Here is a 12,905-nt window from a genome sequence, read left to right as displayed (position 1 = left end):
CCCTTTCTCTTTTTTTTTTTTTTTTTTTTTTTTTTTTTTTACTGAGGGGTGGAAAGGGCCTCTTCGCGACCCCCCCTCGCGAAATACAAGTGCAAGACCGAGCCGGTGGATCCCAGAGCGGACGGGGCGGGCGCGGCGGGAGCCCCCAGCGCAGCGCAGCGGAGACATGTGTGGAGCCCAACTGCCCACGGGGAAGCATCGTAGGGCTCCTCGCCCCGCACCTTCTTCCCCGAGGACTGAGACCTTGATACATACATATACATACCATATATACCCACTTTTTTTTTTTTTAATCCTTCCCCCCGGCTTTTCCTCCAGGACTTTTTCCACCGCCTTGGGACACCCGCAAACTTCTCCCCTCGCTCCCCCTTTCGCCCCTTTGCTGGTGGTTTTGGGCTTGGTTTGGTTTTGTTTTGCTGTTTTGCTGCTCTGATTTTTTTTTTTCCCCTTTGGAAGACCCGCCTGCCTCTCGCCTCCCGTGCCCCACCGGAGAGGCCGGGAGCGGCTCCGGCGGCGCGGGCAGCACCTCCCCGGCGCACGGCGTGCGAGCCCCGGCGGCGCGGCGCGGCTTCGGCGCGGCACGGCCCGGCTCGGAGCGGCTCCCTGCGGCCCGGCACGGCCCGGCTCGGCTCGGCACGGCTCGCCCCGGGCGCTCGCCCCCGATAATGCAGAGCTACAAGTACGATAAGGCGATCCCGCCGGAGAGCAAGAATGGGGGCAGCCCGGCGCTCAACAACAACCCGGCCAAGAGCAGCAGCAAGAAAGCCCTGCTCATCTGCCTCGACTGCCTCTGCCTCGTCATGGGTGAGCAACCGGGGGGGCTCCGCGACCCTTCTTCCCCGCTCCCGGCACCCCCAGCCCGTCTCCCACCACCGAGAAAAACTTTTGGGAAAGTTTGGCGGCGGCGGGCGGGCAGAGCTCGGCCGTGCCTCGGCCGCTCTGCTTCCCAAACAAAAGCGGAGCGGGGCCGCCGGGAGAGCCGGGCCGGGGAGCGATCGGGCCGGACCGGGAAGCGCGGGGGTCACTGCGGGAAACAGCCGGGTGTCCGCCGGGCACAGCAGCCCCGCACCCCGATCTGCTCAGTATTATCGATATTGTTTTATTTCTGTATCGCTCCCCACGCTGCCGCACCCGGAGCGGCGCTGGAGGGTGGGGGAGCAGCCCGGCCAGGCGCTGGAGGTGCGCAGGGGGCACTGTGGGCTCGGGGATGCTACCCCGGGGGTCCCCCCGCGCCGGGCCCCGCACCCCGGGGCAGGGTCGGCGGCACCTCGGCGGCGCCGGGGCCAGCTCCAGGTGGAGGCAGTGCTCTACGGCTGCTCCACCGCCCAGCCCGGGGTGACTCGTGTTTTGGTTAATCATGAAAAACAGAAACTCTTGCCGCTCTGGTTACTGTGTGTCGCTCGGGTGTCCGGTTTACCAGCGCTTCTCTCTTTCTCCCCTCGCCCCACTCGCACATCTCGCTAAACTCATTCCTTTAAAAGTTTAAAGTGCTCTCAGGCATCTCGCAGCCGCTGGCAGAGGTCTGGGTTTACCTGCCTGCTATGGTTTTTGGAGCTGCTATGGTTTTTGGAGATGATATGGCATGGAAGGGAACTGTCAACAGTGTGTCTCCCAAAAACTTTTTGCATTCCAAAACATTACCCCTTCCATTGTGGCTGCGATGCTGAATATTTAATTGACAGACACAGGCAGGGGAAATCAACTGGCTTCCAACAAAGAGATTAATAACACAACAGCACGTGAGTTTAATACTCCAGACACCACAATCTTTAAAACAATTGTTTCTGCTTAGAGCCCATTTTTTAAAGACTGTCAGTTTGATTTAATTTTTATGTAGTTTATTGATCATCTGGTGTATATTACGAGGCACTAATACATTAAGAAGAGAGGCATGGTTTTCTCTTTATATTCCCACAAGAATAGAGGCCAGTGCAGAAAGCTTCATCTCCTCAGATCTGGAAAAAATAAAAATACTTGATATCCCATATATGAAACTAATATAAGTAGAAACATAACTAGCTTGACTTACTTCACCTATTTAAACAGAAGGTTTGGATTCCTAGTAAAACAACTCCTAGGATCAGAAGTTTTAAACTTTTATTTACGCAAGTTTTCCTAACTTGAGGCGTTCCTGGCATGAGTAGGTGCTATTTGAATGGGAAAAGGGTTTTGCTTCCCCTTCTCAAGACTAAGGGTCCTAAATGAAAAAGCAGTTAGTTGACATGTGTTATTCCACTTGTGATAGTTTGGGTAAACAGGACTTATCAAGCATCACTGGAAGGCATTGTTAGCAGGGAATAATGTGATACAGCAAAACTGTGATTGTTGCTTTGTTTCAGGTTACTACAGGTGGAAATTGGAAGGTAAACACCAGAGTTGGCTTGTTAAGGGTTTTTGGGTTTTTTTGTTGGGTTTTTTTGTTGTTGTTCTGTTGTTGGTTTGGGGGTTTTTTAGGGTGAGGAGCATTTAAAAGTAAAAACATGAATTCAGCAGCTTAGATCACTGGTTTAGATCACTGGCAGGTGAAGAGCATGGGTGGGACATGGTAAGGAAGGTGATTATGTGATGGATAGCCCATGATGTATGTTTGGGGATGGATAACCCATGATGTATGTTTGGGGATGGATAGCCCATGATGCATGTTTGGGGATGGGCTTTTCAAATACACCCAGACCAGTAGTATCGGACCTGCCAGTGGATGACTGGGCATGAGTTGCTGTGAAAGCAGCTGCCCTACTCACAGGAGGTTTGGCTTGCTCTTCTCTCTGCCTTTTGCTAGGGAAGACTATGAGCTTATAGTTTCCAAGCACTTGATTCCCATTTTCTCCCTTTCTGAGCTTGTAAAAAAAAAAAGAACTAAAGAAACATTTGGAAAGTGGAAAAAAAGGTGCCCTAGCTGAATCCTTCCTGTAAGAGAAAGCTGGACAGGTACAAGTTAATGGGTATTTACATGTTCAGTGGAAAAAAAAAAAAGAGTCCTATGTAAGATAATGAGGAGCCCAGTTGGGTGAAATAACTTCTTTTAAGGTGGAGGGACTCAGCTAAGGTCTTCTGCTTGTGCATGTAGGCACAAGGCCAATGGCCTCCAGTGCAGTTAAACTGAGTTACGCCTCTTGAGCAGCTGCCCGAAGACATTCACAGAAGCAGGAAAACAGAAGGCTTTTTCTCATTTGAGGACCTCTTTAGGAAATATTAAAACTGGTCATTTGATTTGCAGAGGCCTATGATGCTGCACTGGCTTCCACAGCAGGTACTGCCATAATTTGGACCTGAATTGGTTTTCTCTGAGGGGAAAATGAAAAGAATGAACTATGGCTGAAATGTCTTTCAGAAATGACACACTCTTTGTGAGGCTGTAGATGTGTACAAACCCTTTGTTTACACACAAATTTAAACAAATTACCCAGAAGACAATTATCATAAACATCTAAGAAAGTCTGAATTAGTAAAGCAGAGCTATCAGGAGCTTCCTTCAGCTTTAATTTGGCGAGAGTTGTTAGAAGGATCCACTCTTGTCTTTCATCTAAAAGTAGTGCAATGGTTATCTTGATAGCAAATGCATAAGAGGAAGATTTTTATCTTCTTTTCTTGAGGATCTTGGGGAGCAGAGTCATGGAGCCATTGCCAGAAGAGCACTGCTGGTGGAGTAAGTTGGATGAAGATCCACTGAACCAGACCTCCAATTTCTCCTGCATTTCCAACTTGAGTTGGCAGGGAACTGGATTTTATTGAATAACCAACCTACTCTTCTAATGAGTGCACTTGGCACGCATAAATCCTTGGTTTCTTGCATGAACAAGAGGTTTCATCACCAACACTGTGAACTTCCCAGAAATTCCATGTCTGCACTTAACTCAGTAAAAAAGGCAGAAAAGAACTGAGTGTGCATTTATTAATAAAGCAGGTCATCCGAGGGGGGAAAATAACTTTCTCCATCTGCTTCCTCCTCTCGGGAGGGCTCTATTTAGAGATTTAGAAGATGCTTCCTGAAATTGTTAGGGCCACAGGCGAGCTTGGTGGTGTGGAAGAGTCCCTGCTGCCCTGTCCCTGTCTCACTGGTCACTGCAACACATCTGAAAATGCGATTGAAGAGCTGGGTGGGTCTGAAGCTGCCCCTGCTGAGCCGGTTGGTGTCTTCACATTGTAGAGCTGTGGGGAACTCTGAGCTGCAAAGCAAGAGGCATGATGGGAGGACCTCACTCCACCTTCATCTGATCATCCTCAGCCCAATTGCAGCCTGTCCCTTTGCCAGGAGTTCCTTGCAGCTCTTTCCTGGAGCATGGAGTTGTTATGGGGGGTAACTGGGGTGACCCTGGCTGGGGCAGGTTCCATGGGGCTTTCCCCAGTACCTTGGGGTTTTGCTGCCCAGATGCAGCACTGCACGGAGCTTCTGCAACCAGCCACCAACCTCCTCCTGATGCAGGAGATGTAGGCCAGGTGGGGAAAAGCCTTCTGCCCTGACCCTTAAGGTGGGATGTTTGGAAGCCTGGCCCCACAGATGTAGCATCTAGGGTTAAATTTATTCCTCTCAGACCTGCTTTTTTCCCTTGGCAGGGACTCCCTGTGCTCAACAAACTCTGAGCAGCCACCTGTGCTCTGCTGATGGGTGCTAAGTCAAGCGTTTAATCTCAGAAGAGGGGAAGGCTGTGTCAGCAAGGGCGATAGGGCAGATGAGGGTCTTCAGTAGCTTGTATTTGTGCAGCTTGCGCAGGTAGAACAGCTTCCAAAAAGTCTTGCTTGTGCCATAAAATAGAGGGATTTCATCTGGCATACCTGCTTCCGAGGCTTGTGGAATTTGGCTTTATGGGAGCATATGTTTCAGGCTGGCGGGATGTAAACTGCACATAATTTACTGCCCTTCTTATTTTCTGCCTCTAATTTAATTTTCTCTCTTCTGTCAATTCCAGTTAATCTGTACAACACAAGTTTTACTGCCTTGCAGAGGTTTTTGAAGCAACAGATGGATAGACCTCTTACAACCTTAATATCTCTGCAGCTTTCTTACAAATTTAGCATCTCCTCTTCTGTAACAAGCTTGATGCTAAAATGAACTTTGAAAGTAAATATTTGCACTAGCTGGACCTTGACATGTTTATATAAGTGGGGATATAATCTTATAATTTGGGCTAACAATTTAGATTAATCTTAACTTTCTTCTTCTGTGTAGAAAATTGTATCATCCTCCAACTTTCAGAACAAAAAGGATTTAAGCTCTGCCATGGGCCCTGTTGCTTCGTCACAAAAATTGGTGCAAACAGGCCTGGGATTGTCATTTAAGTGTAAGGAGTGGGAGGAATTAAAGATGAGGGGTGAGGTTAGAGTTATTTGGATGCTGTAAAGCTGGATTTGATGAGCTAAGCAACTTTGCTTTGTTTGGGTTGGGGTTGTTGTTTTTATTTTTGAGACTATCCTGCTGTGCAGCACTCACTGGTCATGTAGGTAAGGTCTTTCTATACACCTGAAGAAACTGCTGAGCCAATGATTTCTGGTTTTCAGCAAGGGACAACAAGACCTGACTGTACTAAACCAGCTGGACAGTCCCAACCCCTTGGTGTTGTCTTCTCCATGCTGTGTCTTCTCTGTGGTGGGGAGGACTGAGTCCATACCACATGCAAGAAGCTGTGTGGGTGGAGAGTTGTCATCGTGTTTTGGGCATCCCTAGATGGGGTTTGGTCGTTGATGTTTATGTATCACTTAATACCTGTAGGATCTCTTGGTAGCCATGAGCTCCTTGCGAGGCAGCAGGGATGGCTGGTCTGGAAGTGCTTTGGCAAAGGCAGGTTGGCAGAAGTGGCATCTTGGCATGGGGTTGTGCAGTTATATTCTACCATAACTTGGGAGTAAAGGAGCTTTTTTTGAGCCTTGGGAAGCTTCTTATTAAAGCAACAGTCAGGATCTAAGTGCAATACCAATCTGTAGTTTGATGCCTCTCCTGAAAGACCAAAGGAGCCAAAGATAACTGGAAGTAAAGACAAGAGAAATACTTTGGAGGTGTTTAAAATCCACGTTCTTTGATTTGCTTTGTAAAAACAAGAAAAAAAAAACCACCAAAAAACCAACCAACCTATCAAAAGGAGATTAGTGACAATTATACTTGAGGTGTTAATTGCAGAACAAGGAAATGCTGTACCTATGGCAGACTGAGTCCTCAGGGGTACAAATGTGCTGGCTTTCCTGAGTTGGTGGAATTTGGCGAGCCTGAAGATGTGTCTCCAGGAAAAGCAGGATTACGTGCAACTGCTTCATGGCCAGAAGTGCTTTGAATCCTGTGTACCTGCTGCTGAGACAGGCAGGAGATGGGATCACAATTACAGCAGATGACATTTTTTAATTGTCTGTTTGTAGTGAGCAAAGAAAATAATATAAACATCACTCCCAGATCAAACGGATTATTTTTATACCCTTTAAATCTCAATTTAATATGCATGCCTTTCTTAGGCTGTTTTGGTCTGACTTTGTTTGTCTAGATACAGGCTGACGGTGTATCTCCAGATGCTTGTGCCTCCATGTACCGCCCAAAAATGGTTTGCATACCACAGCTGGGGAACCCTCACACGGGCACCATCTTGCAAACCAGAGCTCCTCTTCAGCGCCTGCATCTGAGATAGGAAAGGTGTTTGTGTGTTTCCGTCTCTGTCTGAAATTACTTAAAAGAGGAGGGGGAGGAGGAAAGCCCCAGCTCTGCTCCATGGCTCACTCTGGCAGAGCAGACTCCATCCTGTCCGTTTCGTTCATACAATACTCCCACTTCATCCATGGCAATCCAGAAGGGACCGTTGTGGTCGCCCGGTCTGCCTGCGCCTCGAACAAGGGCTGCCTGTTGAACGGAAAGGCAGCAGCCCTCAAACCCTCCTATCCCAGCATCCACACAGCCGGTGCTGGGAACAGCAGCTTCCCTGGGCATCCTGGGGGCTGTGTCCCAGCAAGGGGGGCAGCAGGGAAACCCCCTCCCCAGGGCAGCTTTCCCTCCTGCACAGCAGGATGACATCTGGGGTCTGGTACGAGTGCTGTCATATATTTACTTTTTTTCTTTCTTCCTTTTTGTTCTGTCTTAGGGCCTTGGCTTCTGCGGTTGTGTTGGGTTCTGTTGATAGGTCAGGTTTCACATTTAAAACAAAAAAAAAAGGCTTAAAAATGAGAATGATAAAGCCTCAACAAAAGAGGTGAATTAAAGAATTAAAGAAATATAAGGCTTATTTTGTAATTATAATATCAAAAGTCAGCCTTCTGAATACACTTCTATGCTTCCACCCTTTCTAACGTGTTTGGAGGTCTTGCCTGTTCCCCGCCTTCCATCTGCCTTTGCAGATACCGCGGCTGGGTGGGCCTTGCCAAAAGTTGGGAAGAGGGTGCCCTATCTGTCACATCTCTTCATGGATCAACGTGGCCCCTTTCTCAGAAGGGCATTCGTATCCTTTTCAAAGCCACCCTGTCTCCATTTCACCCTCTCCCATGACATCTACCTTGGAGAGGCACTACCTGCTCCACAATTTTAGCAGGTGGAAAGCTTCTTCATGTGGATCGGATGTCTGTGCCCGGGATTGTGTTGAAGCAGCTGTTGGGAGGTTACGTTCAAGAATCCCTTCTTGCCTTTTAGCTGCACGCAATGGCTTAGTTGCAACAGTGGGATCAGGATCAGCAGAAGCTGCTCCAAAAGTTGGACCTGAGAAGGCAGAACATCATCAAAAATGGGGAATTCGAAGTGTCTTCATACAGCTTTTGATACAAACAGTTAGAAAGCTTGTCTTAAGCATAAATTTGTTAGCAAGGGAGTGTATGGATGAGTTTGAAAATTAGGTTTGTCCTGGCAGGTTTCTAAGTATCAGAAATTCCTATGGACTCCATCCTTTCAAGTCAGTCACGTAAGTGGGCTTGTTTTTCACATGTGTTGGATGTTTTCAAGACAGAGGGTTGAAAACAGACTCTCTGCATCAAGTAAATGTTATAAGCAGAACATGTAATTTAACTCCAGAGTTTCTGATACTCTGAAAATGCCTGTGCTCTTTATGCTGTGTGTTCTTGTTCCAGCCTTGGATGTTCCTTGCCTGCAGATTGCATCCATATATGAGCTTGTTTTATCAGAGCATATGGTGCTCTCCATCAGAACTTGGCTGGGACTGACAACCAAAGCCCAGATGAAACTGCAGTTGGTCTGACAGTGATGGTGGCACTGAGTCACTGGAGAGTGTTCATAATCCTCTGGTACTTTCCCATAGATTTTCATCCCTTGCCCAGAAAAACATGAAAGTGTGTTGATCATAGCACAGAGAAGCTTGGGAGATGCCTCCAGCCTTTCTGATAAAACATACCAGTGGGTTTAGATTATGATGCCTGGGAAACACAGCAAATTAAGGCTGGATTGGCATTGCTGGGCTCACTCAGACCTTGCCCTGAACACCAAGGTAGCTGTGGCATGGAGGTGTCCTTCACTGCTTTGTGAGTTTGCAGATGGCAGCTGCACTTCTTAGAGCCACATCACCTTTACTGCTTGGCAGAGCTGAGAACAGTGTGGTTCTTCCTTCCACGGCTCTAAACAGAAAAAGTGAAAGTTACTGGTTAGTGGTTTTGGGCAGCCATCCCTCCTGAAACAAATGCTCCCTCAGAGATCTCACTTCTTCCAGCAGTGTCAGCACAAAGGGAGCAAAGAGCTGCATGGCATCCTGCAATTAGCTTTCACCTGCTTTTGCTGTAAATTAAGTGCAGCCATTTTTGAAAGTTTTTACAGCAGTGCCCCTGTGTCTGATCATGCATGTGCTGGAGACAGGCACTGCACGTAGATATTACTTACACTGCTGTTAATTCAGCGTGTGCTTACAGAAGCTGAGACATCATCATATGCCTCCAAGTGTCCAGCCACTAAATTTGAAAACCAGCGTGCCAAATGGGGTCTGGGCTTACTATCATCCTGATGCTCAGTACACTACTTATGACCCCTGATTTGAGGTGGTGTGATGGGCCTTCCTTTAAGCCTGGCTGCAAGGCTCAGCCTGAGGCTGGCTGGAGTGAATAGGCAGCCCAGCCCTGGTTATCATTCCCACTGATGCTGACATGAGGTCTTTGCTCTGGTCTTTGTAGCAGCACAGTGGCAGTGGCAATCAATCGCACATCCCAAGCATTTTGAGGGCTTCCAAGGCTTTTCTGCAAAGCCCACCACTCTTTAAAGTGTTAGTTTCCAAAGGGAAAATCGAAAATAGTGTGGCAAAATGATGATAAGCAGGTCTGGTCAGTGATCACTGGGTACATTTATGTTCTGAGTGATGCTCACAGAGTAATTTTGGATGGCTGCTGAGCTGATGGCAGGCAGCAAAACTCCTTTGAAGTTGATAGCTGTGAATCAGTTTGGTGTTAGCAGGTTTCTGAAGCGGCTCTTTGATCACTGATCAGATGGCCCTTGCTTTTTGGGGAGCTGCTTCTCTGTTTGACTGCTGGGTTGAAGCCCCAGAGGATCCCTGTGCCAGGATGTGAGCCTTGCTGCCCTTGGTCCTGCCCAGGCACGTCACAGAGAGGTTTGTGCCTCTGGGAGTTTCTAATCTAAGGAGACAGGGAGCATGAAGAAGCATCACCTCCATGCGTGGGCAGGGTGCTGGAGCCCGGGGAGGGCACACTTTGAAGGCAGTGTTTCCAGTACAGATGCACCCAGGTGCCCAGTGGGGCTTTTGGAGCTACTGAGGAACCTCTAATTCTTCACTGAATTCCTCATTGAAACTGCAGACTTCAGTGCCTCTGCCAGTCCTGCCGGGCCATCACCAGCCTTCCAAAGTATCTTTTGAAATCAGATCCTCAGAAATGCACTACTGTGGAGGAGTCTGTGGCTGCCAGGGCTTGGGCTGAAGCATGTCCCTAGGACATGTGTGCACCTGTCCTGGAGCTTCCCACCCTAATTCCTGCAAAAACTTCCCCAGGTGGCTCTGTTCCTGTGCTTCTGTGTTCTGCAGAAAAGGGAAACAATCTTGGATTCACCCGTTGCAGCGGGAGCTGGCTTGTCCTTTCCCAGATAAGAGCTGAAATTTTTCAGGTTAACGATACAGAGGAAAAGGTGCACTAAGGCATCTGCCAGTTGATAATACATAACACAGATGGGTAATTCTCACAGGAAGGGCTTGGAGGGGGCTTTATCCTACTCATACTTGCCAGGCTGAGAAAAAGATTCCCTTTGTTGCCTGATCAGAAGAGGATGTGCTTTTAGTAGAGGCCTCAAGAGGGTTTTTGTAGATTTTTTCTTATTAATTCTTATAAAAATTTGCAGCATTTGTTACTATCTCCTCAAATAATTCTTTTTTTCCCCTCCATAATCTGGGCCAGATATTTTTTCATCCAGCGCTCCTCATTTCTTGACCATCCCTGCAGCTTTAGCATGCAGCTGTCATTCTGCTGCAGCTCCCACAAAGCAGCTGAAAACCAAGGTAACAGCAACATTTTGAGTGAAGGGGATGAAATGTGGGATAGGTTCAGCGTATTTCTTTGTCATTGTTGAAGTCCTATTCAGTCTGGAACTGAATAGGAGGCTGATTAGCATGTGGAAGCATTTCTAAAGCATTGGGCTGTGAGGATTGGGTGCTTTGATTTTTTTTTCCTTAAAGGAGAAGTTTTGTGGCATTTATTTTTCTGACTGAGCTGGTATGAATCTTTGTCAAATGCAAAAGCCATAGAAAAGCCAGACAGCATTTTGGAGAAAGCCTGTTTTGATAAATCACCATGTGCATTTGCACAAAGAGGTTTTCCAGTGTGTAAAACTCTCAGAGCTACAGCAGAATCTAGGCACGCAGCATGTTTAAAACAGCCAGAGAAGTGGGATAGGGTTTGAGATATATCTAGATTGTGGATATAACAACAGGTACTTTGCCTTTGCTCTCGCTGAAATTGTCTGCAACAAGTGGGTATTGTGTCCACAGTCTGAAAATCCACCTGCTTAAATACTCAGCATTTAGCTGTCACAGAGAAAGATGTAACTCTGAGGTCGATTAAAAAGCTAACTGCCAGTGAAAAACAACTTTCCCCCCATGAAATTGCTTCAAGTCCTGGTTCTGAGGCTGTTTTTGAAGAAAAGGGTTGACTTTTCCTTTAGTGTCTGGGTGATGTGCCAGGTTGACATTCCCATTACACTCCCTTGCTGCAAGATCTGAGTGGTAACTGAAATTATTGCTTTGGTACCATTTGTGGGTCTCAGCTGGGTCTGTGCTAGAGCAGAAGTCCTGCCTTGGGAGTACCATATCTCTTGCCTTTTGTGAGAATGCAGGATTTTGGGGTGCTTGCAAGCCCCAAGGGAGACAGGAGACCCTGTTGCATGTCAGGGGCTGTATGGATGTAGCACATTTGTGCCCTGAGCTTGCAGAGAGAGTGGGCAGTCCAAGAGAATGCATTTAATTTCTCTGTACAGTGAGTGGCGGACTTGAGATCCATCTTGAGGACCTCAGTGAGTGGTGGATTTGAGGTTGCATGGAAAGCTCATGGCAGTACTTGGAGTCAAACCCTCTCATGATGCATGTATTGTCTAGACCCTTTGCCTGGGTTTCTTTGATGCCTTGTCTAATTTTCTTTCAGTTATTCCAGTTGAGAAAAAATGGTCATCTCATTGGTGTGCCTTAATGTCATAGGACCCTAGAATGGTTTGAGTGGAAAGAGACCTTAAAGTCCATATAATTCCAACCCCCTGCCATGGGCAGGAACACCTTCCACTAGACCAGGTTGCTCCAAGCCCTATCCAACCTGGACTTGAAAAATTCCGGGGATGGGGCATCCACAACTTCTCTGGGCAACCTGTTCCAGTGCCTCACCACCCTCTGAGTAATGTCAGCTACTGAAGGCTGATTAAAGCTATTGTTTAATTAAGGAGAACTTAGCTCCTATGTTCACAATTCATGATTAAAGGATCGTTTGAAGTAATTCTGCAATACTTTTCCTTCCCTCCCCTCTCTCCTTTATCATGAAGAAAGTTCCTAGCACTGTACGTGCCCCAGCACCGAGGGTTGAACGCTATTACGGGACCGCAAACCTGCTGGCAAATCTGGCTGCTGCCAAAGGCATCTGAACATTAAAAAGCCCTGCAGAGGGGTGGAAGGGAGTTCAATCTCAGGATACGCTGATTTGGAAAGCGAATCCAAACAAAGAGGCTTTTCAGCAGAGGCTGAGGCTTGGCTTCTCTCAAGGGCAGTTTGGGCTTGGGGAAGCATCCGGGAGGCGGTGAGCGGAGCAGGAGTACATGAGCTGGATGCTGCGTGGTGTAAGGTTTCCCAGCACAGCGTGGTTTTGTGTTACAGACTGGGGAACTGGCTGTAAGCACTCCTCTCCTTTCTTTTCTTTTTTTTTTTATTCCCTTCCTTTTATTTCTGTTGAAAACAAAGGAGAGGTTTAGGCCTTCTTTTTTTTTATTCTAATAAAGGTTCCCATCTCCTGCAGGTTTGGCGATGCCTCTCACTGTTGATGCTGGAGGGGGACCCACTGGTTACTCTGACCTGGAGAAAGCCTTTGCTGGGTCCCACGCTGGCCTCACAGGGATGTTTTATTTTGCACAGAAAGCTCAGCCCTCTCACAGGCTCACTGAGAGCACTCTGGCAGGAGACAGTGTTCCTGAGGGGACAGACACCTCGTAAAGGAGTTTGGCTCAGATAAGAAGTGAAATGAGGTGTATTCTGGGGCACCTTCTTCTCAGCAGGAGGGATGCAAAGTGGGGAGTGTGTCTGCCAAGTCCCCTGTTCCCATGGCAGCCCTCTCCCTCACTGTGACACCTCTGGTGCCACCACATTCCCGAGAAGTGCCAGGAAGAGCCGAGCAGGGAGGAGGTGCTACCAACCATCCCAACCAACCAGTTGGATTTTTTTTATAGGCACCAGATGGTTTTAATAGAGGAAAGCTGAACTTCTTATGACCCTTCCGCACAGACGTTGTTTGTTGTTTTGTAATTGTGG

At 47.7% G+C, this 12,905-nt stretch overlaps 1 protein-coding gene across 1 annotated transcript in view; it reads left to right on the top strand.

The window, feature by feature from the left end:
* Positions 1-210: 210 nt before the first annotated feature.
* Positions 211-12,905, top strand: part of PLPP3 (phospholipid phosphatase 3) — a 44,606-nt gene continuing 31,911 nt past the window's right edge. Inside the window, exon 1 of the mRNA XM_027748692.2 lies at positions 211-804. Within this exon, the coding sequence (XP_027604493.1) occupies positions 666-804 (139 nt within the window). The 5' untranslated portion in view covers positions 211-665. The remainder of the gene's footprint in view (positions 805-12,905) is intronic.

Source organism: Pipra filicauda, unplaced genomic scaffold (assembly GCF_003945595.2).
Source record: "Pipra filicauda isolate LSUMZ 115617 unplaced genomic scaffold, ASM394559v2 scaffold19_size4547281_pilon, whole genome shotgun sequence".
In the NCBI taxonomy this organism is placed as follows: Eukaryota; Metazoa; Chordata; class Aves; order Passeriformes; family Pipridae; genus Pipra; species Pipra filicauda.
This window is presented reverse-complemented; position numbering and strand designations above follow the sequence as displayed.